This window comes from Pyxicephalus adspersus, chromosome 4, assembly GCF_032062135.1.
Source record: "Pyxicephalus adspersus chromosome 4, UCB_Pads_2.0, whole genome shotgun sequence".
NCBI classification, from domain to species: Eukaryota; Metazoa; Chordata; class Amphibia; order Anura; family Pyxicephalidae; genus Pyxicephalus; species Pyxicephalus adspersus.
The window spans coordinates 25,167,211-25,194,226 of NC_092861.1; the positions used below are offsets into that span (position 1 = coordinate 25,167,211).

Below are 27,016 nucleotides of genomic sequence, written 5' to 3' on the forward strand. Positions count from 1 at the left end.
AGAAGAGATATTGGGAAGACGTCTTGCTGGCCAAGCAGAACTTCTGGCTGGATTGGTTTCTGCATTCTGACCTCTGGACCATATGTTGCATAAACCCGCTTTAAGCATTCTCCAGCAATTTATAAATTAATATTCAAAGTTTCTAACAAAGCATCACACCAAATGGTAACAGTTTTTCTAAAAATTACCGTGAATGCCAGTCATAAAATGATATAATTCTATACAAACGCTTATGATAGTTTATATATTTTAATGAACTGAGTACTGCAGTGGTTTTCTTGATAAAACAATTTTTTTCGTGTCATTGACCTTATCCTTTGATCACATACACTGTATATACAGACATCATTTATAATGATGGGAAAGCTATAGTAATTACTGTGCAATTATTGGTTGTGTTGTGTTGGGTCAGAAAGAATGTAACTCTTTAAAAGATGAGATAGACATGTCTTCTTACAAGATAATGCAATTAGCATGCTTCCCTCTGAAATTTCCTATCATTATGTGCTCTAGCAGCCTTTGTGGTAAGCCTGGAGGTGCAGTTTGTGAGAATTATGCATTCAAATCAAAGAGCTGCTTAGGAATCTGAATGACTCGCCCTAAATGCACAAGTTTCTCTCACAAGCCGGCTGCTGTCCAGGTTTAGGATACAATTGAATCTAGCCTCCTGGCGCCTACTAGCAAATGGGGTTGGCAACTGAGGGACGGAGACGGGAGAAAGGCCAACACAAAATCCTGGCTGTACCCAAACGCTTGCTCAAACACAAGGATTTTTCTGTATTGTTGAAGCTTAGCATGTATTTTTCTTTATTTTGAAATGTGGCATTTTCAGAATTCGCATCTTAACATGGAATCATGTGTTGATGAGAATGATAAATGGTGACCCATTTGCATAAATAAATGTGTTTAAAGCCACAAGGACCTGATAAGAGTTGGAAAAACTTCTTTATGCAATAGAAATTTCTTCTGACCCTTAGATTGTTGCTAAACCCTTCTATCATTCCACTGTTGGCCCAAATTGCTTCCTTTTATAAAGATTTGTTCTTCCAGCTGTAGGCTGGCAAGTAGGTGGCAGTTACCGCTTCCTCGTGCCACTGAACCATTGCAGGTAGCTTCCACCCACGGCAGCTCCATGAAGAATAAATGATGACGACCGTGAGAGGTACAATTTCATTGCCACCTGCTATCAAACCTGCAGATGCTGGTTCGTTAGATACAGCACTGCAGGGTGAAAGGCTGAGCAGCTAGCAAGGCCAACTTAAGGACAAGAGTTAGAATAGGTTGACAATTGTTTCCATGTTGTCACTTTGGCAGACATTTCTCAGGTGGAGTTTACTGTGCTTGATTGGCTGCCAGTCTTTGATAGATCAGGTGTACTGAGGTGCAAAAAAGATCAAAACTGTATTTTCTTTAAAAAAAAAAACAATTGTCTGATACACCAATTCTGGCCAAGTTAGAGTTTAGACCTGCTATAAATTGTATAACATTGAAATATCATCTATGCAGTGTGCAGAGTTTTTATAAATGTCATTCTTTAGAAGTGTAGGCATGCTGATTGTTGGGTAGGTAAAACTAAACATAAGAAATGCACTTTAGTGATCAGAGAACTGTTGCAAAATCTTTCATTCACATTCCATGCTATAATGACACTATGGAGAAAATTTAAAAAACAATATGTCTGACATTTACCAAACATTCTCTGCAGGTTAATCTTTCAAGTGCCTGTGTTTGTAAATGACAGTGCATGATTTATCATTGATATATTTTAAAAGCCACCTTCTGTGCTTTATAAATGTTTCTATTTTATCATTCACCATTGTTTTTAGCCTTCTAACTGTACTGGGTTCAATAGTCCAATTATTTACTTTATACATATTTTTAGAAGTGCAGATTCTCATGTCTCATGTCTTCTCATGTTTTGCAGAGATCTGCGGTTTAATCGAATCAAGGAAATTCAGCCTGGTGCATTTAAGCATCTGAAGAATCTCAACACTCTGTAAGTTTACTTTTATTTGTAAGGTTTTTTTTGTTTTTTGTTTTTTTTTTTTTTAGGCAATGTTTTGGTTTCTTTAGCATATCTGGTAAAGATACTTTATCACCCAGGTAATTAAAACGCAAATATATTATTTTTATGGCATTTTTTAACAGCTGTATAGTAAATGAAAAAATGTTTCCCAGCTTATGTTATACCGCCTAATACTTAAATCACTTATAGTGGTGGTGGAGGAACGCAACCATTCACTCCAGTGGCTTATACCTCACTATGTAAAGTAAGAGCAGGAGGGAGAAATGACCAGGGATCACATACTCGGCACATTTGGAGGCATCTGAGACATTTAATGACCACAGATGGACCAAGCAGCAGAATATTAACATACAGGTCATCAAAAAAAATATAAATTTATAGCATATAGCAAGTATATAGCATCTCGTTTTACTGGGTGGCTTTACTTTAGTTTTCACCAGAAATGTTTCTTACATTTTTTTTTTGCAAACTGTACTATTTTTTTTTCCCAACCCCCAGTGGAATGTGCATACTGCAGGGAGAAATTATGTTCCACCTAAAGGTATTTTCAGAAGTAAGGACGTTTAACAAATCAGAGCTCAACTTGCTAAACGTTGATAAACTCATGTCATGGATCTCCTAACTTAAAAAGCCCTTAGGGGAAAACATGAAACATAACACATTCGCTCTATACATTTACATCATGTGTGCTGTAGAGGCGGCTTACGACTAAGTAACAGCCATTTATGAAATAAAATATATCTAGTCTTTTTTCCTGCCTAGTAAGCAGATCTCCAAATCCTCCCAACATTAAAGTTCCTTTCTGAAAGAGAAGAATTGGTTTGCCAACAGATTTTCCTCCCTATTCACTCCTTCATTCTCAAGCTAAAATAAATCTCACTCGTGGCTATGATATGTAAACACTGCTTATCAGAGATGGGCCAGCATTATTTCTGGATCTTATTCCTGGAAAGTGGATTTCAGGCTTGCTGTGTGATATCTTTTCTTAAAGTTTGTTCTAGGCTTGATGGAAACATTAGTTTTTGAAGAATTTGTTTGGTTTCAAGTCCAGGTTAGGGTCAGGTTATGTAGTGGTAATGGTTTCAAGTGGATTTCCACTTTTAGCAGGAATGAGTCACTTTAGCATATGGGTGGGCTTCTGTCTTTGGACCCCTGCAAATCTTTCTGGAGAACCAATTCAAGGCTGTCGGAGTTGCTTGCCATTGATTTTCTCAATATAAATCTATATTACAACCATGATGAAAAAACAAAAAAGGCCACCTTAGTACTGTATTGGGCCTAAAGAATATTTAGGTATTGTGTTTATATACATTACAGGAAACAAGTACAATCTTTTCTTAACCACTCACAATTGATAAAAAAGTAAAGAAAAATGTTTATGTAACACATACTTCACAGCAAAGAATAATCTATATGTGTTTTATTAGAGAAACAGGTTTGCTTACCTATTAATAATTGGTAGGGAATAGAGTTTTGACATAGCTTGGTACTGACATGGTTTAATGCAAACAAAGGTAATTTGCTTTTAGTTATTGTTTTTTTTATTTTGTTTTTGTAGGCTTCTAAACAACAACCAAATCAAGAGGCTACCCAGTGGAGCATTTCAAGATTTAGAAAACCTCAAGTATCTGTAAGTGGCCATTTTTCATTTGTTTCTTTTATTGCTTTGGGTGGTGCTTGCTGCTGTACTTGTCACAAAGACATGAATTTACCCTATATACAGTATTTTGGATACATGCGATTAAAAGTAGTCAACTAAAATAAGTATATCAATTTATGTAATTGTTTTACTACTTTGCTTATATATATGCTTTGGTAACATATATACAAGAGAGCTATGATAATTGCTTATATAAGACTTAGTTTTGTACCAGACCTCTGCATAGGTCCAACACTCCCCATTCTGACCTATAACACTTCAAACAGCAAAGCTCCTGTTATCTGCTGATTGAAAAGCTCTTACTGTGTCCTTCTTTGCTGTATTTTTCCAGTGTATTGGATTTTGAGGTTAAGAGTTATTTACAACTCTACTTTTGTTAAGCTTTAGCAGGTTGCTTTTGTTTCATTTTTAGTATGTTCTATTTTGAAATGTTTAACTATTTTTTAGATTACGTGAGTACTTTTGCAGTTTGGTGAGCTTTTTCATTTACTTAACCTCTTGAATCATTTTCAAAAAGTTTTGTAAAAGTTTTGCCCACTGGGTGTTATACTTACCTTCAGCGCTTATCCAGTGATCTGCATTGTATAGCCTTTCTTTTGAAAAAATCCAGTTGATACCATCCACGCACATCACAGCCCAATTTATTCTATTGGAAAGCCATACTCCAATTAATCACTTGAGGCCACTGCCTGGAATGAATTTGGCTTTGATGCCTATGCACATTGCAAAATTTCCTTTTGCCTTTGCTGAAATAGTTCTACCCAAGCATGAATTGTCTTGTTGGATGCCAGTTTATTCTGGATTGCTGGAAAATCCCGGGCATATGTATAACATGTCAGTGATAAGGACATAATGACAAACCATCCAGCTCGCAGGATGTTGTCCTAATCCCCTGATTATTTAGTTTGCTCCACAGGGTCAAGGATATTGGCTGTTGACCGTTTTGTTTATGCGGTTAACAGGTGGTAGCAATTAACTGTTAAGAAATTGTCATTCTGATTTGTATTTCCTATTGCTTTGTACATAATATACAGAAGAGTTGTTTTGAACATTAAGGCTTTTTTCTCACCTCTCTGTAAATTCTTATAAAGGCCAGCTTTTGATTTGCTTTCTAGGGTTCTTTTTGCACTTGTTTTGTCTAAGTTAGAGTTCGGCTCCTAGTAAAACATAGTCCTGACTATGATTACTAGAGAGTAACAGAGGGAGGGCCAGTTGGAATACTTTTTGTTCTTTTAGATATTGTGACATCCTAACTCTTCCAGATGTCCTGTTTCTAAGTGTTCCCAGATTGTGGAAGAATTTTGTCAAAATGTTGTTCATAAGGCATCACATCATTTTGTCTCGTGAGGGAAAACAAATTCACTTCTAGTTTGCATGTTGATTGATGCATCCTCCCTCCCAAATATCCAACACAGCTGTAATTAGACAGAAGCTGTCTTGTGCCAATATAATAAATATTCTTGTCTTGTCTGTTTCCTAGTTTTTCCCCTGGTATAAAGAACTCCATAGGCATGTATAATAAATAGGACTGCATGATGCCATCTTATAATTTTAGGTTCATTCAAAAAAAATGTTTATTTAACGTCTTCAAACCTCATAAATGTATGTACCCTTATAATTAACTTTTTAACTTAGCTGGCATTATGTCAGTAACAGCACTTACAAGCTGAGCCACCACCTGCACCCAGTTTCTTTGGGAAATCATAGTGTCTTTTCGAGGAATTCTACCCGTTATCTCTGCAATATGTACTAGACAGGTACACTTTAAAAGCAAGAAATCTGCAGCGAGCACAGTTTTAAACTATTTCTCTAGCCATTTTTTTTGCTCTTTTATAAACACCAACTTTGTGTTTTAGGTTTTCAGTAATTATTTTCCATTTGAGTAATAAAACCTCTCTGATCCTTGTTGGAAATGTAACAGATTTCTGCTAATCTGCTTTTTATTTCAATGTTCTCTTTTCCAAGTAAAGGAAGTAGTAGAATTAGAATGCTTGCCATGTTTTAGGGAGATGTGTTCAAGCCTCTTTATTTGCAGCTGCTGTCCCTATGGCTTTTGATGGAATAGAGCCAGAGTTGGAATCAACCACAGACTTGATATAGACCTTGTGGAGCATTCTATGGAAGCGAAGGATAGCAGGCAGGAAGTGTGTCTTCTGTTCCCACTCCATTAAAGTACAACCGGTCGGTTAACTTCAGACAATAACTGCATTTATCAGACAAGTGTCTTAATCTCTGAAGGACATACCGTAATAAAATGTGATATGATTATATCAAAAGCTCAAGATTGCCTTGTTTAAATTGTAACTTTTTTACTATTAGATCTTTTTTAAAGTAATGTTTATTTCACTAAGATTAGACTGGTGGGAACCTTTCCGGTTAACCATATTTAAGCGCCCCCTGAAACAGGTTATTATTGGAAAGAATGGGGTGGCATTGCTGTTCATTTGTTTCCCCAGACACTCATGTAGTATACAGGAGTAGTAAAAGTTGATGTAAATCTAAGAAACAAAAAATTGCAAGACAGATTGCAGTTGGGACATGGTATGACCCTTATTCAATAAAACAAACTTGCCTGCCTGTTCACAACTTTTGTTGAATGTACACTGTGCTGCACATGCTCCAGTGCATATGTGTGGGAGTTATGTTACTCCAGCCTGGCCAAGCAAGATGTCTAAAGACTCGAACCCAGAAGAGGACTAGGTTAAGATGTCGGTAATAGACTGGGGAGAGGTGTGTTTAATTCCACTTTAACCTCTCCACTTACAAAAATTATGTCATTCCATTTAAATGTTTTAAAAAATGCACTTCTATCTATTATTCAGAGATGTTTGTAGGTTTCCTTTTAGCCTTGTTTTGACTGCTATTTTATGGAGATGTCTCCAGCTGCTGATGTTGGGCTGCCATGGTACATGGTAAACAACAGTAACTAATGGAAGACTTGTGCAGGCAAGCAGGCCTTTTATCTTGCTTTGTTTATCTTTTAACACTGAACTGTGAACTGTCAAAGCGACTTTGATCTGTATCTGGGAACTGTTTTACCTGCTAAAAGATTTGTAATTCTGTACAATCATCTGGTGATAGTGTCTTCAAGACAAAATAATCAAGTCAATGACCTCACTTTTCTCCACAACATTTAAAGCCATATAATTTGGTCAAGGGTGCCCCCAGCTAGTGATTGAATAGTGATGGAACATAAGCCTACTGATAGTCTTTTCCATTTCACTCCAAATTTTAGAGGATTGCTCTATCTTTAACCAACCCAACCTGTAGTAATTTTCATGGCCACTTCCCTGTTACATATTGCAAAAACACATCTTCTGGTGAATCACTTTTGAAACCAACAATCATCCAAATATTGTTTATCACATATAATAAAATTTGCTTTATTGAGTAACTTAAAACATTTTTAAAAGGCAAATTAAACATAAATAAAAACATTCAATACATGTGAAATACTCCTATTGGGATTTGCCCTTAAGGGAAGAGGACCAACTCTTTTTCTACGTATTTCGCGGATCTAGTTCGCTTCCTCAGGGAACAAGGAGATCTACAATTACAAGATATGCGATATGTGATTGGTAAGGGACCAATCTGTGTGAGAAGGGTTGCATGTCTGTTTACACCAGGTACATCCATCTGGATATTGATGATAACGGTATTGAATAATATGAACACTTTGTAAATGAGGAAAAACAAATGGTATTTAGAAGTAATTATGCATATCTTGTAATTGTAGATCTCCTTGTTTCCTGAGGAAGAGAACTAGGTCAGCGAAATACGTAGAAAGAGTTGGACTTATCCCCTTAAGGGAAAGTCACAATAGGAGTATCTCACATGTAATGAATGTTTTTAATTAACGTTTGTTTGATTTGCCTTTTAAAAAGGTTTCAAGTTTCTCAATAAAGCAAATGTTATTATGTATAATAACCACTATCTGATTGTAGGTTATTAAATACGTTTTAGGATTTTGCTGTTCTATATAGCCATGAATCTGTGCTATACAAGGTTTCAAAAATGTAAAAAAAATGTCTATTGGCTAACTGGGTCTGTATACTCCCTTGGGTACAATACAAAAAATCTGCACATCTGCTGAATAGTTCTTTAGTTAACCTCATTGGTTTTCTTGATACATTCTGCAGCACACCAAACCACTAGACTTGGGTCCATTTTCCCTGTCAGAGATTTCCAAGAGTTTTCCTTTCACCTATTTCACCCCAATAGAAACTCTAGCATTCTAGGAACAGGGGCCAGGATCTTGTAGTAAATTGTAATGCCAAATGAGTCGTACAGCCCAGTAAAGTTATTTGAAGAAAAAAAGAGGATTCTACAAGTGTGTGACTTTTTTGTTGTTGCCAATACAAACAAAGTTATTGAAATAAATCATGGGCCTCAACACTGGAACATTGTATGGTAAAGATCACAAATGAATGGTTTTGAATACGGAACACTAGATTTATGATCTTTTATTTAGTTTGTGCTAATATTATTTAATGTGTTTTTTTGCAGCTAATAACATATTGTTTTACTTAGAACAATGTTAAGGGAAGAAACATGGCCGTATGGCCACCAGTATACCCCAGGTGGGTTGATGGGCAATGTTACAAACCACTCCAAGGTTGTGTCCCTCTTTTACTCTCAATGTGGTACCAGATGAAAGCAGACAGAAAGGAAATGTGGTACATAATTGTCAAATAAGGTCATGGCCAAAAAGGCAAAAGTTCAGGGCTGACAGGGAAGGGTCGTCAATGGAATTCCATACAAAAGAAGTCATGAAAACAAGAGCTTGGGAACAGATATTTTGCTGTCTTTGCTTAGGTTACTCCCAAATGTTTAAATAGGCTTCCCACGCATGGCTTTCATGGAATGTCCAGCAAGACCTCTGGCTAAGAACCAGCGGTAGGTGTGCGAGAATGTCTAAACATTTGGACTGCACAGTGGCTGTACAAATGAACAGGAATTAAATGAAGGACCCAGGTGTAAAAACAACACAGCAATACAGTTTGGTTTAGAGGTTATATGTTATATAAACACAAACACTTCTTTAAGAAGTTAGCTATATGTGGAAATTTCAGAAACACAGCTCAGCCTTGACCTAGTGCATTTTTAGAGTGGAATCTGCACCTTAAGGGACCAAGACACTTTTTTTTCTTGATGAAAAGGACATTTTCTGCAAAAAAAATATGATAAATTGTTTGACATGCGCTGACACTTACACATTGGGTTCTGTGGTTGCTTTCAGGTTGGTGGGCCCTCCGGCACCTGCCTTGTTACAACATGTCATATACTAACATTACACACTGTACAGACTGCTAAGGTCTTTTTGTAGATTTTTAGTTGGAAATAATGTCTTTTTCTCTAAAACAACGTTAAACTTTTCTATTGTACCTAGTCAATTTGTCAAACGTGCATCCAAGTCAATTACCTGTGTGGTCTAGGTTAAATATCTGCCTGTGTGCTTTTTGTAATTTTGGTGGTTTATTATCTTTCTGATTTCATATAAAATCCCACCAACAGAAACTGAATATTTGGATTATATTTATTTGACAATACATTTATAGAACTATACATAAATAGAAATCACATTTTGTTGTTGCATGGCTACTGATATAAAACAAATTACAGTAAAAAAAGGCTATAGTTGTTGTTGTTGTTGTTGTTGTTTGTAATCCAGCAAACCTAGAATGGATTTCTTCAAACTCATTTTCTATTATTTGGCTAATGTTTTCAATCCTAGACAAGATCTATTCCAGGGTTGCTGTATCAGGCAGGTAAACCCATTTTTAATAAACTTTAAAACTCACTCTCTCACCTTGCCCATGCATGGCAGTGTTTCTGCAAAGCGCGATCATGCAACCCCCTTATACTCATTGTGCCTGAATTCTTTTGCTGCATCTTGCTGTCCTGCAGCTGGCAGGGATACCTAGTATGAATAATGTGACTTGTTTATGTTGTGCTCATGTTGTATTTGTGGAGGTGCCACATGGTAAGATAATGCAAATAAGACATCAGCAGATGCTTTTTTAATTGCTTATGTGTTCTGGCTTGTGTAACTGGTTGACCAGGTGTATTACATGCTCAAATTAATATAGGCATGTTAGGAAGAATATGAGAAGAGATATGATTTTACTGATGCTGGGCAATAAGTCAGAGAGGTAAAAACTGGGCAACAAATCTAACACTTGGTACACCTTATACACTGGTTTAGCAGACCTTACAGTTCTTGAACATCTTACCAATGTTGAATCACACCCCTCTCATAATTTTAGATGGCAGGGATTAGTTTTTGCAGTCTAACTGGGTATTGACTTCTAGAAAGCAAATAACATATTCGGTGTTAGGTTTGAGACTCTGTACAACTTTCCCAGCTTGTCGTCACTTGGCCTTACCTGTAGCATTGATGATCCTCCAGATGTTGTCTTCTCATTACAGAATAACTTTGTTCTATACTCACTTTACAATGTGGCATGTTGTACCCAAATACATCTGTGCTTGCAACAGCCTTGCTATGTAAAGGTTAGTTTAGGAGAAAATGATTTCACTTTCAAGTGTTAGAACGGCTTGTTACAACATGCAAGAATTTTCTGACGTTAATCAGTGAAATTTTATCCCTTGTCAATCATTTTACAATATTCTTGAGTGGAATTATTGAATTTATTTCTATGTGCCTTTAATAGTTGGGACCTATGTATTGCTTTTGTGTATGCTCTCTATTCGTACTGCTTTTTTTTTTTTTTGTCATCTCTGCGAGTCTTAGCTAAGCCAAAGTTGGATATGATGACATTAATTTTTATTGTCTTTAACTTTAGAAGTCTATGCTCATAAAAAAGATTTAATGTGCTGGGATCCTGACCTCTGTTCATGTCACTGGGATGACAGTGATGCTGGGATTTCACACTGGTTCTCATCTTCCAGTTCTGAGCATTCATCTGAATGTGAGCTCATAACTTGCTTATTCATGGATCTCTCAACAAAACCAGAAGTATGTGACCTGCGGCTATGTTCACATGTTGTGTGAGCTTCTTTATTGAGAGCTCTTTTTTCACCTTTTTACTGGAGCTAAAAATGGTAAATGTTTTCATTCTCTGGGCAATGAGACTGTCTTTTTAGATGCTTTAGTGTGATGATGTATAATTTCCCCACAGCATATTAAAACCTGTCTGGTCGTATTGTTTTAAATGTGATACAAATACATGAAAATTATTATGTCTCCAAAAACAGTGCTTAAGAATGTAGCTGTTAGCTAAGCCAACCTTACTTGATTTACCCTGAGAAAGTCTAATCTTTGGTCTTAAGTAATTGTGCATATTATACATGTAAATGATTTACATCTGTTCCCTCCTTTTAGCTTTGTATTTGAGGTTGTCCCTGAAGCTGATCTTCAGACCGATTGTCCTTTCATCTACCTGTTGTTATTCTTATAACATGTTCTCTTCCAGCTTTTTAGTGAACCTAGTGGTGACTGATAGCAGAGCTTCATAATTTTGTGGGTTGTAAGCTACTTTTGGGGCTCTGTTTTGGTATATTGTTTTTCATACCACAAAGGTTAAATATAGAAGAATGTTAGCTGTAACATACTCAACTGCTGTTTGTTGTATTGCTGTAAATTATTTCACAGTCTTCCAAATCTGATTACCAGTGGCCAAATGTAATATGATCAGAGTTTATTTAATATGGGGGTATCAAGTGTAGACAGGACTTTTTCCTAATTTGAAATAAAATAGTCCAAATTCCCGATCCTTTTTCCTTTATGATATAAATGTCTTGTCTACTCTACATGGGTTCTTTAAATTCTATATGTTTATGTTTTTGTCCACTTATAGTTGGCAGTTATTGGTCACATTCAAATTAAACTTGTTCTTCAATGCAGAAGACATTTTACTGCTTGTCCGGGATTGCTTTCCTAATTATAATAAGAGTCAGGAACATACCCAGTGTTCTCCCCAGCCTATTTAGCTGGGTGCACTACCTAGAACTATTCAGTAAGGGCCTGGCTGTTTTTGGGTTACAATACAATGGCACTGGACAGTTGGGGTATACCACAAAAACAATGAAAGAATTATACATACTAAGGGGATAGGCATTTTAAAGTTGGAACAAAGTATATGGGGGTGTTGGAAAGCAGACAGAATTTTAAGAGTTAGTGGATTCCTAAGGCAACATTAACTGGGAGCACTAAACTTGTCATGTCCACTTTTTGACCACCTGCCTACAGTTTCTCCTCACGCTTCTGGTGAGAACAGTAATACCTCACACCCACACAGATAACCTTAGTACATTCATACTGTCATGTAGCGATACAAAACATGTTTTAACATTTGAATCGTACAGACTTCTACTAGCTATACCATAGGCTGGATAAATAGCAACCTTCGCAGAAAAACTTGGAAACTTGATTATAAAGTCTTCTGAATCGAATACTGAAATGGTTATTTACCACCACTTATGGTGCAAGAAAAAAAGTATTCTGTATGTTTGGGTGTATGTTTTATGTTGTATTTTACAAAAGTATTGTAAATGTTCTTACAAAGTATCTTGTGTCTTTTTAAACTGTACCGGTTACCTTCACACATCAGGATCCCAGAGATGAAATTCACGTGTAATGTGTTATCTTGAGAACTAGTTTGTGATCCCCGAAAAATTGAATAAAAAGTTTTTAAGGAGCTGGTACACTTTAACACGCCACACTTACTGCTGCTACTCATTCATGTTCATTGCCATTCATACGTGTTTGTTGCTTTTCATGTGTGTACACTAATCCTTCATGATTGTTTCTTGTTTCAGCTATCTGTACAAGAATGAAATCCAATCCATTGACAGGCAAGCTTTTAAAGGACTTGCCTCTCTAGAACAACTGTAAGTGTCACATTGCATTATTTTGCATGACTTTTTTTATTAATTTGGTCATCAAGAAAAAAAAATCTATTTGCCCCTTTCTCCACATATTTGTTTTCCATCGAAGGGAGTGCAGCAAGGAAGGCAGTGGTGCATTTTGTTTTAAACTCCGTGCTCTCGTTTTCTCAAAGTTCTGATGTTTCCACCACTATGGGTTGTAGATCTCCCATGCTGTGACAGTGATTGGGCTCTTCTAGGCCCTTTTTGTAGCTACTATACACTACTGTATGATTTATAAAATATGGATTTCCCAATTACTTTATTGGACGATTCCGTAAGAAAGCAATATAATAATTGGTTTCACACCCCTAAAATTGCTCTATTTTGCTCCAGCATGCCTTTTTACAATTTTATGCTGAATACACCCGGTCTGTGTATAAGACGAATTCCCAATAGAACTTTGTATGCTGAGAAAATCAGAGCTTGAAGTCTTCAGAGAATTTGTCAGAAATGCCCATATTAAAAATTGCATCCCTGCCTTCCACACCCTCGAGTGCAAACAGTTTTCTCTTGTGTTCTCTTAAAATTCAAACTTCCTACCTGTCAAAGATTTCTTTGGCAGTGACATATAAAAATGCACCCACAACCCTATAAGCCATTTTGTTCATGTTCCATGGTGCTAAATCCATCCATTAAGCTATAATGATACAGCATTGTTATAGATGAATGGATGTGTAACATTACCAAAGGGACTTTGAATGCAGTGGTCTCTGCTGAAGGTATCTTAACTGGTCATAGAGGTCAACGTTTGGTATGACGTGGGTATGCTCTGCAAATCTTGTGATCTGTTTGTCTTGTGTCTTACTGGTGCGTTCGTGTTATCGTTTTGTGTGTATTTTACAAATAATTTAGAACATACAGATTACCTAATTAATGCAATGCTTTAAGATTCTCTGTTAATTTAAAGGTATACTCTCATAAAACATTCACTTGTGCATTTTGTCTGTCCCCTGAATCCACTTATATCCCTTATAGTTGCAGATATCGTCGCTGAAAAAAATATGTGGGCAAATCACAGAGTTGTCATTTATCTATATCATGCCTTACTTTTTAATACTTTTCATTTTACAGTATTAAAAGTGAGCAATTTAATAGCAGTTTGCTGTGTTGACTAAAAATGCTTCCTCCCACCATCATTTTATTGTGGGCTGGTCACATAAATTCTCAGAATCTTCACATTTTTGGGGGGATTACTGCTGTAAGTTCTTTCCATATAAAACTGAGTGTGATTTTTTTATGAATGTATGGAATCTACATCTAAGTCTATGTTTTGGCACTTGGATGAACTTTAAACCTCATAAGAAATAATTCTGCTGATCTCTGAATTACGTGGAGCAGGGATGAAACAGTCATAACACAGTCATAAGGTAACTTTTATCCTTATTATTTTTGACCTTCCTCTTAGCTCTGGATTGTAATAAATTTGTATTTGCAGGAAAATCATGATCCAGATTACCTTTTGGCTAAATCCCAATCAAAAGTCTATCTGTTACTTTACTTACAAGTTAAAATGAAGAACATGAATTATACGCTTGCCAATTGGGGTAAAGGGAACAGAAAAATATCAATAAAAGTCCTAGCCTATACCCACTGTAAATGAATTTAAAAAGTGGCTGCACATCCCCTTTGCCAATGCCAATTTACTGGGGTTGCATCATTCTGACCGGGCCAATGAAGTTGACAAAAAAAAACTGAACCAAGATAAAGTTGCCTGAAGATTATGGCAAAGCGCTGGGTGCCAGCAGTGGATTTAAATTCAGCTTTCTGCTAGGTTGCCCTGATGAGAACACACTACATATTGCATGTAGAGTATTGTGTTCCGTATTGATTTATTGAATTTGCCAAACTTTGAGGAAACCTCTAAAGTGTTTCCATTTTACATTTTAACTTGGTGACTAATTGTTTTTTATTTTTGTGAACTGATGATTTAGGTTTAAAAAATTGCAATTAATTGCAATTAAGCAACAGTTTGTTTTGTTTTGTGGGAGAAGGTAGAACCAAATATTTAGGAAACCTCATTGCTGTGTTTGAGACAGATTATATTAGATTTGAGTGGCTTTGAGCTTTTATTTCTAAAATTGTGACCAATCTTAACCTTGTAGAAAAGTCCTAAATATAATTTGGTTAATATATGAGTATCATACACTTGATCTTTATTAGATGATTTTTGCTACAGAAAAGGTAAGTTTTAGTAGGGAGTGTGTTAACTCAATGTTAACTCAAACCTGTTTGCTCTGATGTTGCCCCAATTTGAAAGGACTGGTAGCATCATGGTCCCTGCTTGTTCCTGTCTCCCCTGTTCATGTACACAGGGCCTCAACTCTTTACAAAGGAGGATGAGGATGCACTTCCTCTTCAAACTCTTGCTTTGCCATTTAGTTGGTAAATGCCAGAGCTTCTTTTGCCCTTTCAAGTTTTGGCATGGGATCGTAAAACTCTGCCTATAGTGTTTTGTAGTGCCTTTACTATGGATATTGTCTATAGTGTCTATACCAGGAGGGGAGGGTGTAATATTGGGTGAAAGTTGAGGCCCCATGTGCAGGCTGGACGTATAGTCCAAGGAGTTCCACAGGGACTAATATTCTTCTTGAAGACTACGGATCCCTTGTTTTCATAACTGCTACTTAGCGATATTTCCTTCCAAATTTGTTTCACTTTAATGCATGAACCCTGTTGGTTTTAATTTTAGCTCACAATACGGTGTGCTTTGTATGGCTATTTGTGCCTGCACTATGCAAGAAAACATGAATGTGTATCTCCGCTAGTAAAAGTAGATATTTTGGTGTTTTACCCTGCCATGTGTTGTAGCATGCAATCATTCTAACATCAATTGTTCTGTAGAATACCAATACTTATCTTTTATTAAACCATTTTCATTTGTGCTAATAGTCTATTACATGCTAATGATTCAGTGTAAATGCATGTTTGGCACTTTTATGTATTATTTTTAATAATATTAAACAAGGTTTATATAGCGCCAACATATTACGCAGCACTGTACAATAAATAGGGATTTCAAAAGACAAATACAGTGACACAAGAGGAGGAGAGGACCCTGCCCTGAAGAGCTTACAATCTAGTAGGTGGGGAATTAACACACAATAGGAGGGGAAATATGAAGTGGTGGGAAGTAGTGAGGGTTTCAAAGGACAGAAGAAGATGGAAGTTTGAAAAAATGTTTTTTGAGCGCTCTTTTAAATGAGCAGAATTTAGGAGCAAGTCGAATAGAACAAGAAAGACCATTGCAGAGAGTTGGAGCAGCTCTAGAAAAGTCTTGGAGCTGTGCATGTGATGAGGTTATGAGTGAGGAAGTCATTAGTAGGCCATTGGAGGAGCAAAGAGAGCAACTAGAGGAGTATTTTACTATCAGGTCAGAAAGGTAAGTGGGACAAGCACTGTGGAGGGATTTGAAGGCAAAGCACAGGAGCTTGAATTTGATTCTAAGGTGAAATGGAGGAAAATGAAGAGAACTACAAAGAGATGCAGCAGAAGAGGAGCGGAGGGAAGGATGGATGAGTCTGGGTGCAGCATTCATAATAGGTTGTAGAGGAGAGAGTCGGGTTAGTGGAATACCAGAGAGGAGGATGTTACAGTAGTCCAGACGGGAGATGATAAGAGCATGTACAAGAGGTTTGTTGGTCCCTGGGGACAGGTAGAGGCGGATTTTGGAGATGTTGCATAGGTGAAAGTGACAGGACCTGGAAATGTTCTGAATATGGAGGGTAAATGAGAGGGCAGAATCAAAGATGACACCAAGACAATGTGCCTGAGGGGAGGGCCGAATAACTGTGGTGTTAACATTTAGGAATATGTCAGGGGGAGATTTGGAATGTAAGTGGGGAAGATAATTAGGCTGTAGAAACAGAATTAAAGGAAAACTGTGGATACATGTACTATACATTGTTAAATAATATATCAGGCTCAATAATTTGGGTTATTTGCTGTGGAATTGTCATTAACACAATCTGTGTATTTTAACCTCTCTTTTCTTTTTACTTTAGTGCTCACACTGCAGCTTACTGACACCATCTGGTAGGGCTTTCCTTCTTGCTAGTATTTTAGTTAACATTTTCACCTTACTAAATTAGTAACATTAATAAATAAAATTGTTGCATGCCTATCATTCATAGGTAAGAAATGTCTAGATCAAATGTCCTCAACCCAAAACGTACTTGCAGTAAATAGTTTTTCACTGATGGAAACCTGGCATCGGATACGGGTAGTTTTGGTATAAAAACACTTTCTCGCATAATCTGATCCTTAACATGTTTCTAGTTCTGAGAGCAGAAGTGGTTGGACATAAAGTACATTTCTAGTAAAAGAAAGACATTTTGAAAGCAATTCCAAGCAGAAATTGATGATAACTCTTGGCAGTACAGGTCTGTAGAGGGAATAAAAAGCTGAGACTTAACTTGAACTTTAATACATGTACAGTATATTGTGTGTATGTATGTGTGTGTGTGTGTGTGTGTATATATATATATATATATATCACACACATATTCCAATGAGTTAAAACATTAAACCACTGACAAATAAAATGTGGAACATGCTAAGGAGTGGGATATACATACAGCAAGTGGACTTACTATGTACTAAACACTCACTTCATTCTTACCCCCATCGGGTCTCTGGCTTTGTGTTGGCTTAGAACAAGAATATGCTCTTGATAATTTTATGACTTATAACTATATACTTGATGCATGTCCGTTGGCTCCTGTTAGGCTTTACGTCCGATCTTCGGCGTAAAGCCTAACAGATGTGTTGTCTCAGGGCATGTGAATAAATGTATATGAAGACTGTTTAGTGGAATCTAATATGGTATTTCTAAAAACACCAAGTTAACATTTGTTGCTATTTCTGATTGAAGAGTTTCTTAAAACCTGTGGGCACTTTACCTAACAAATATGTAAAGCTATGTTCATGCCATTATGTCAAAAGCATATGGCGACAGGCCTACCAAATCAATAAAAGCACCTGGGAATGCACATCAACAATAGCATGGAAATGCATATTGCCCCTGAATTCCAGGCAGATGTGTGTATTTATTTTACTGTCCAGGCTCTGGAAAGAGCTAAACCAACAACTGTTTCTTAAAATATAACAGCGTCTCATAAAAATATGTTGAAGCATTTGAAGCAGAACTATACCTATGTAGTAAAAACTATAAGCAGATTGATTACTTTTTGCAGAAGGGACATGTGATACAACAGCTCCAATATACAGCTGTTTGCTTAAAATACACTACAGTGAGAATGTATAGGTATAGGATGTATAGCATATGACATATGCTTGTCATTGATTAGTGACTGGGTGTTTGTTTTTACCATAAACTTTTCTGCTGTGAGTATCACTAGCTACGTTTGTTTGAGCATTCTGCATGGCACAAAGTGGTCATCAAGCAGAACCAGAGAGTTTGTATTCTGTCCATTAAGGAAATATATTTCTGCTGTGACCTGTTACATTCTTTCCTTGGAAATGGCTTTTTATATTAGACTAGACCTAAAATGACTTCTATTTTGCAGAGCGGCCAAGGATTACATCAGAGCCTCAAGATGTGGATGTCACCTTTGGGAACACTGTGTACTTCACTTGTCGAGCTGAAGGCAACCCCAAGCCGGAGATCATCTGGCTCCGAAACAAGTATGTTAACAAAAACAAGAAAACATGGCAGAGTTGTTGCCAAGTGATATGTCTCTTTAGAAACATTCTTCTGTGTGTTATACCGGTCATATATGGTCACTTCTCTTCTGCCACAGTTTCCAAAAATTCCCTGTCGTCTTTTACTCCTTGTACACCTTTACAGACTGTGACAATATTTTTTGAACTAAAAATTGAAGTTTAACAGGAGCTATAGCAATACAAATACAGTACACTGAAATATAACAGGAGCTGCTTTCCCAACCCAAAATGCAGTTTCCAAACTAATTTTTGACCAGAAACGCATTGCTGAAATTCCTTGGCACTCCCACTTACTACTGTCTTTAGTTGCAGCAGCTGAGCATTACTACTATGCATACCTTAGCAGCTAAAGAAGGTGTGACAACATTGCCATTTAAGTGGCACTGTGTCAGCATTGTTAGGGAAGTGACTAGGCAACATTTCTATGAAAAGGTTTTCTTCTACAGAGTACTCACTCATGCAAAACACTAAGCACAGCATAATTGGGTGCGAGCGCTCTGTGACAGAAGTCAAAACTTTTCTATTACATTTTTGTCATTAGGTTTACACACACATATCCCCATTAAAACACTTTAAGGACTATTTTAAAATAATTTCTGCTTTGTGAATTGCAAACATGGGGTAACTCCTCATCTTTTGGCCTCTTCATCCTGTCTTGCGGTTTCCAGGTATTTCTGAATCAAATACTACAGTCGCTGGTTTTTTCTCTACCTGCAGGTGAATTCTCGAGTTATGGGGCAACAATACCATTTTTTAGACTTGTCAGCCCCAACTGTTGGTCCAACAAACTGTGCAAATAGCATGACAATGGTACCTAGGTGCAGACTTCTTTGCTTTGCAAAGAAATGTGAAAAAATCCCCCAGCAAAATGTTTTTTACTGTCTAGAATCCCCCTTTATACCGGTCCCCACGGTATCCATTTGTTACTGAAATATTGTAATTCATGCTCTTCCACCCACAGTAATTATTTTTGGGCTATATCTGTGTAGGAATGAACTGAGCATGAAAGAAGATGCCCGACTGAATCTTCTAGAAGATGGCACATTGATGATCCAAAATACCCAAGAAGGTGACCAAGGAATCTACCAATGTATGGCAAAAAATATTGCTGGAGAGGTGAAGACTCATGAGGTCACTCTTCGTTATTATGGAACACCAAGTAAGTTTAATTTGCCATGTAACTTCTGCTAATACCCGAATTTGATTACTTATTTTACTCCAGTTTTTTACATTATCAGAATGAACCAGCAGTTTAGTTAGGAGACAATGAAATGGAGCTTTGAAAGGCACTGTGAAAATTGATGGAAGTGAGGTTGTTCTGAGCTATGGCAGTCCTTGTCATACCCTTAAGGAATTGCTTTTTCATTTAGGACCAGAGCACACCAGTTTGACTCTCATCAAGCACTTGTTTCTGGAGTAAACTGGGGTTGGAGTAGGCTCTTGCAGGGAGTGCCAGCTAGGCATATTGCCTTCAACATAATTAAAAGGTGTGGTTCAGCCCTTATTTAAAACTGAATTCTACATACATGTGATTGACCACATATGTGAAAAACTGTAATCCTTTGTAAAAGTGTGTTTTGTCTTTTTCTGAAAAAGCCAGGCCCAGTTTTGTGATTCAGCCACAGAACACAGAAGTATTGGTTGGTGAAAGCATCACCCTGGAATGTAGTGCAGCGGGCCAGCCACAACCAAGGATCACATGGACCCGAGCAGACAGGACCCCACTGCCAAGTGACCCTCGTATTAACATCACCCCCTCTGGAGGACTGTATATCCAGGATGTGAACCAGGAGGACAGCGGACAGTACACATGTTTTGCCACAAACTCTGTAGACACTATTCACTCTACGGCTTTCATTATAGTCCAAGGTATGTATAGACACAGACAGTGTGATCAGTAATTTTCTGTAAATGAATAAATCTGTTTTGTTAAATTTATAATGCATAATGCAACAACAGTTTTTGAGATTATGTATATTTCAAAGTACTCTTTGAAACTGTTAAATATTAAACTGTTAAACTGTTTATATAACTGTTAAATATTAAAATAAAGTGCCACTTCAGAAAACTTCTCCTGAGATAATATAGGGGCGGCCTTCGTTCACATTTTCTCAATTATAGCCAATGTGGGTAAGCCTGACCTCCAAGAATTTACGCCAATGGGTCAGCATGTCCTTCAAGTCACCAGCATTTTCAGAATGAGGTTAGCTTTTAATAAGTAAAGTTTTAATTCAAGCTAAGTAAAGTTTTAATTCAAGAAAGTCTTGTAAGAGCATGGTTTCCGATTAGTGACTTTGCATTTATCACTTCTCCATCCTGTGATTGTAAGAAGCAAAGTTAGCTTTATTTGCTTTTTGGCTATCCTCAAGTGTAACAATGCACACATTTGCAGATGTATGCATGCGAATATGAAATTACTTTCTCCAACCCACATAAGGAATGTATTTGCAATGTATGTAAGGGGTCCTTGAATGAATATAAATATATATATATATATATATATAAGCACACACATTATTCAGAGTGTGAACATATGGTGTTTAGCAGCTGCAAGGTCTTGGGTCCCTGGTCATCTGGCTGACCCATCTGCAGTCTTGTTTCCATCAATATCCATCCACCATAAATATTTCTGCTTAAACAGACTCCCACACCAGCCAGCTGGATCTCATCCATAGTAGAAGATCAACAATCTCTCTGCTGGGGGCACCTCTAAGTACTATGATAATGTGACAATACTAATTAACTTTCAGTCCAAGTCAGGATATTTGGAATATGGAGACTGCATTTAAACCTAATATTGGCATATTTTTGGGGGAGGTGGTGCCGCAATAAACATCAGATTTTTTTTATTTCCTAAAGGGGCAATACACATAAAAAATTTGTCATTGCGAAAGAAAGTGATAAGAATCCAAAATGTTTGGTCACCAGAACAAGGAATGAGGGGAAATCTTCAATAGGTCTTTGTTCCAGGAACTGGAATGCCCCTCATTTTGAAACTTGAACATTTCCTTGAACTTTCTTTTGTGTCTTTGGGACAGCAGTTTTATTTACCCCCTTCTATAAATTAGCACAACGTGTCCTCCCCATGCCCATGTAATGGCATTGAAGCTTCCACATGGGAAATAGGGAGAATATTACATGTCAAGTATCAGAACAGTTTTTCTTGTGGGTTGCTTTATTATCTTTGCAAAGTTCTCCCAGTGGCATGTATCTACATGAAATGTTTTTATAAGGAGCGCCATCCATGACCCCTTATTTCAAGCTGTAATTTTTAAAAACTAGAGGTAAAACAGCAGGATTGTGTGATCTGATTTTAGAGGGGCAATTTTTGTTATTCCCATAATTTTGTTTTAAAATGTTGAGAAGAGAAGGTTTTAGGTGCAGATATTTTACAATATTCATCTTTATTCTGATGCCTAAAATTTTCTTGTAGAAGAAAATGAGCAAAACAGTAAGAAAGGTTTTCACATTATATTTTTTGTTTGTCTTTTCAGCTGTTCCTCAGTTCACCATTGTTCCACAAGACCGGAATGTGTATGAAGGGCATAATGTGGATTTCCATTGTGAGGCTCAAGGAAACCCACAGCCAGTAATTGCTTGGACCAAAGAAGGTAAGGAGCTTCATGCTGTATTTTAAGTGCAACTCAATAGCACATCATCCAAGAAGGTAATTTTCCCTGCACTCCCCTCATCAGGAAGCCACAAACAGCTTAACAACAGTGAGACCCTTTACTTAGGCCAAGACTGTACAACGCTTTTTAGATTAAAAGCGTTATGACTGCCTTGAGGCTTTTCCTGTGTTTTTTTTATTTTAAACACAGCAGTAAGTTATCAAAAGAGGATTAAGAAGGGGATTATGCATGTGTGCTAAATCCCAGACATCACAAACTTATTGTGCCTTATTTAACCTTTCAGTTAAAGTCTGTGATAGTCCTTAGAAAGAGAAGACTGGGTTTTCACTGCACAGAACTACACACAGCTACTGTGTGACTGCTTGGCATAGGCTAATACATGTGACCGGTTCATGCAGTGTCTTTTTCAAAAAATAAAATGTAAAACTCCATTATGGATGATATGTCCACTAGCAAAGGTTGTCACTCATTGATAGTTATTTTGGGTACCTCAATAATGCATTTCCATTGATAGTGTTCCTTAGCTGAGATAAGGGAGAATGTACAATCCCATTTTGATGTAGGTCAACGGTATCTAAAACGAAATGAATGGCACAGAGTGATCAGAAGGGGACAATGAATGGCACATGAGTGATCATGAGTGATTTTCCACAATAAATGTGTACTGTAGTCTTCTTCATGGAAAAACAAGACATCTCCCTGAAAATAAGACCTAGGGCATATTTTGGCATTTCAAAAAATATAAGACAGTACCTTATCATAGGGGAAGCAGGGTACTAGCTGCATTTCAGAATGCATTTAACATTTTATTAATGATTACATCACTGGGTTAAAAAGCTATAAATCCATTCCATTCTTTTTTCAAACTCTTTTACTTCTCTTGCCTAACTTTAATAATTCTATTATCCTAGCTATCAGTAACAGTTATAATCAGAAACAGCTTTCTGTTTGCTGAGAATTAACCTCTGATTTTTACAGAATGTACTGGGGATTATAACTGTATCATGTTCTTTCTCTTATTCCCATTCAAGCCTAATCCCTCTGAGGTTAATATCAAATAAATGACTTGGAGCTGTTTATTTGCTCATGTTTTCTGTGTTTATTGGGTAATAAATTTGTTCCTTCACAGGAAACCCTCTGTCTGTTGACAGAAGACATCAGGTCTTGTCTTCTGGGACACTGAGGATCCTTCGTGTAGCGCTGCATGACCAGGGCCAGTACGAGTGTCAAGCTGTAAACATTGTTGGATCTAAGAGCTCCGCAGCACAATTGTCTGTACAAGGCAGAGGTAAGAGTCCTCGTGTACCCCGCGTCCTGCTCAAGCTTCTCTCCATGGATTGTTGAATAGGAATGAGATCGCAAACTGCGTGTCCTGTTGGCATACAACCAGCTCTCTGTAATCATCTGAGGTCTAGTGAAACTTAACATTATTTTCTCAGGATAATTAAGAAAGAAATAACGAGAATAAAAAATAAGATTGTCAATGTATGAACATTGATATATATTAAACATTTTCATATTTCTGCACACTATTATAACTTTACATCATAAAAATCAGTGTCAGCAGATTCCTCTGATTTATGTGTGCATGGTACTGAACATAAATTGGGCTTCTTTTTTCTGTGTTTCTTCTCTAAGAAGGTTGCGGTCAGCTGTCCCGTATAACATTAACATGTTAGGGAAAGGCACATGAAAAAAGTAAAACAAGAAAGTTTCTAAATATAACTGAACAAATTACGTTTGCATAGTAAAATTAATTTAGGTCCCAAGTTCTTGGTTGCTTTTGGATCTTAGAGCATTACAGACCCCTTTCCTCTGCTGCTGGGAACATCCTAAGTGCTGAGATGAGCAGCACCATTTATTAAGATGACCCCAAATCATCTTAATAAATAGGGGCATCACCCTAACCCCTCCAGCATTCTAATTCTGTCTGTAATTCCACGCAAAAAGCGTTACATTTTTATGCATGGTAATTTATTTTACATTGTAGGCCTATAATTCTTAGGCATAACTCACCAAAATATGTCCAGCATTTAATAAATTTATTAATAAACTTTAAATAAAAAAAAAGAAACCTGTAATATAACTGTACAGTAGCATGTATAATATATATAATATATATTATATATAATGATTTCTTTGTTTTGGACTTAATACAGCTTTTTTGTATTGAATCCAATACAAAATTATTTTAATTTCCTGCCGTTCCTCCCGCACCAACGTCACTGGGAAACCCCGGAAAACGTCTGAAAGATCGAAAGGAAAAAGACGTGTCTCGAGGACCTGTAGGGACCAGCAGGACACCGGGGGACACCAACAAAACAAGGTAAGTGGGGTTTTTTATGTTTTTAACAACCCCCGAGTATGGCTAGGGATTACTGCTTTTAGCATGTAAAATCCACCCCGCTAGGGGAATAACGCTAGGGGGGTTAATACCTTTTGGCTCTCAAAAAGTGATTTGAATGATGCCAACAAGATAAATTGGAAACCAAAGTGTACACATACAGTGTTTCCTGCCTATAATTTTCACCTAAAAACATGCAAAATTCTGAATGATTTTTTTGTGCAAATATTCATTGTAAAGGTTAAAGGTTGGTCCTTTCCTTCCTTGCTTCTTCAACATTGTATATTTGGATCCTAAGAATGTAGTTGTTTTAAAGGCTGTTTAAAGTACCATTATACTTCTCCGACATCACTCCCCAGCCAACACTTCATAACTGTCTATGGCAGGAGCATCCTTCCATGGATTTTACATTTTTGGAGTGAAAGGTGCGAATGCATATAAAGTTTAATAGAGTGGTATTGTTAGTGTCTCTACTATAGGAGTATGGTGTTATTCATTACTATAGGAAGTTTATGTGCGGCCAGTGCCAGAAGGATTTACCTGCGCTTTGGAGTTGAAGATTTTGATGTGGTTGGTAATCAATGACGGTTTATCTGTGAGATGGAAAACATTAAAACCTGAAGTTGCTGAACTACCAATACAGTTGTAAAGCACAAGTTAGTGAATCCATATATTTTCTACACTTTTTAATAGGTGGTAGGGGAACCTCTGTTTTTTTGGTCTTCTAGTGACTCCCTTCCTTGTTTGGTGAGAGCAGCAAAGATGTGAAATGTCTGAACGTAATAGAAAAGTCACAGGTTGATATCAAACAAGAATCTTCCTAAAATTACAGTTTAAGCATTAGCTGAACTGACCTTTTACTGATTTTCTTTATCACTTATGTTTCATTTTGTCTGTTTTTGTGATTACCAGACATTTTTAAAATGGCATTGATGTATTGTGAGCCTGAATTGCATACTTATGATTTTGGCAGTGTCTGTTATAGAAACCAGCCAAGGTTCTTGTTTTGGAGAATAAGTGTGGCTTTTTTAAAGACATTAATCATTTTTATTACTGTTTACAGCAAATTGAAAATTATATTAAAATATATTACACAGATCTTTAGAGAATTTGTATTTATGAACATACCCTTAGGGACTGTTTGGTTACAAAAATGTCCTTAATAAGCTTTTGATAAATCTCATTGTTGCATTGAGCATATGGCTACAATTTTAATTAAATATAAATGTTGCAGATGTGTAAGATTTACGCACATTGACATTTGATTTGATGCTTTAAGTTTAGGTAGGTCAGATTACCCTGTCATGCCTTTTTCATGAATGAGCATAATGAGAATCACCCAAAAGGTTTATAACATTCTTTTTTCAGCAAACCATCTACTGAAACAACTGGAAGATGATTAATTCATTTATGTGACCAAATGTTTGTGAACCACTACCCCACCCTGTCAGGTGGTTCCTGTAATTATTGCTACAGCACACACAAACACATTATAAACTATTGTGTACTTTGGAAGCAGAAGTTTGGGAAAGAACTTTTTCGAGTCTTAGTATGGTGTGAGGAAAATTGAAGTGGCTTGTTCACAGACCTGATTAACCATGTTAAGCACATTTGGAATACATTGGAAAGCCTGGTCATCTTGTCTTGTTTTGGTACCTGGCCTCACAAATATTTTTTGGCTGAATGGGCTCAGATTTGCATGGGCACACATTCAAGCTGTTATATCCAGAAAGGGGTAATGATGCTTATGGGTTTAGAAAGGGATGTTCAACATATTCTTGTAGATATGATGGCTCCAAATTTTTTTGGCCGTGCAGAGTACTTCATGTTAAGCCAATAGACAAGTCTAGTTACCTATATTGGATCACCCTATCTTTTTCTGTATTGCTTATTGTCTGCTTTTTATTTTATATTTTTCAGTTACACCCGTTTTTGCTACTGTGCCCAATGACATGACTGCAGAAGTTGGCACTGAAGTTCAGATTCCTTGTAGTTCCCAAGGAGATCCTTTGCCAGTGATTACATGGATTAAGGTAATGTCTGACCAGTGCTGTGAATTTTTGACACCGATAAATATATTATTTTTTGAACAATGCAAACCATTATATATATCAGATATAGACTATATAAAATAGACATGCTAGATTAAAAAAAAAAAACATAGAAGATGGAGTGGATATAGGAAAAGCTATAATAGTAGCTTTTAAATACTAATGGTTATGCAGTAAATTCCTTTTTAAAAAATTCTAAAAACAAAAAAAAAGTCATAACCCTTTATCCCAAGAACCATTACTATATATTTAGGGATGCATCTAGGACACTTGTTATCTCCTGAGCATGAAACAATTTACCTCTAAGGAAACTAGATATGTTACCTTCATTTAGTCCCTTCGACTGATTAGTCCTCTGTGAGGAGAAAATGAAAGACTCCTTCAATCCGATCCATCAAATAGTTTATTAGATTTTTTTTAGCATGAAACTACTCACTGATACTCTACCCTTCTTAGCTGTCAGCACAATGGCAGTGGGATTGTGACTCTGTGGCTCCCTGCTGCTATAGCTTGCCCAGTTACGTGTACAGACCTGCAAGGTCAATGTTTTTCTTTTATCAACACTGTCTGCTCTATATTTCCTAAGATGTACTTGTTGACCCTTTAGTGGCGCATCCCTAGCTGTTTTTAGATAATCAATGTTTTTTAAGTCCAGTTTTTTGTTATTTGATTTTAAAATGAATAAAAAGTACATAGAATAGAAGACTGTCTATAACTAGACTGCCATGA

The 27,016-nt window shown here is 36.8% G+C and overlaps 1 protein-coding gene across 1 annotated transcript in view; it reads left to right on the forward strand.

Moving 5' to 3' along the window:
- Nucleotides 1-27,016, forward strand: part of PXDN (peroxidasin) — a 77,755-nt gene that overhangs the window by 33,331 nt on the left and 17,408 nt on the right. The window contains exons 2-11 of the mRNA XM_072410092.1: nucleotides 1,925-1,996; nucleotides 3,585-3,656; nucleotides 12,468-12,539; nucleotides 14,755-14,759; nucleotides 18,104-18,221; nucleotides 19,250-19,419; nucleotides 19,857-20,129; nucleotides 21,755-21,871; nucleotides 23,022-23,180; nucleotides 26,157-26,269. Of these exons, the coding sequence (XP_072266193.1) occupies nucleotides 1,925-1,996; nucleotides 3,585-3,656; nucleotides 12,468-12,539; nucleotides 14,755-14,759; nucleotides 18,104-18,221; nucleotides 19,250-19,419; nucleotides 19,857-20,129; nucleotides 21,755-21,871; nucleotides 23,022-23,180; nucleotides 26,157-26,269 (1,171 nt within the window). The remainder of the gene's footprint in view (nucleotides 1-1,924; nucleotides 1,997-3,584; nucleotides 3,657-12,467; nucleotides 12,540-14,754; nucleotides 14,760-18,103; nucleotides 18,222-19,249; nucleotides 19,420-19,856; nucleotides 20,130-21,754; nucleotides 21,872-23,021; nucleotides 23,181-26,156; nucleotides 26,270-27,016) is intronic.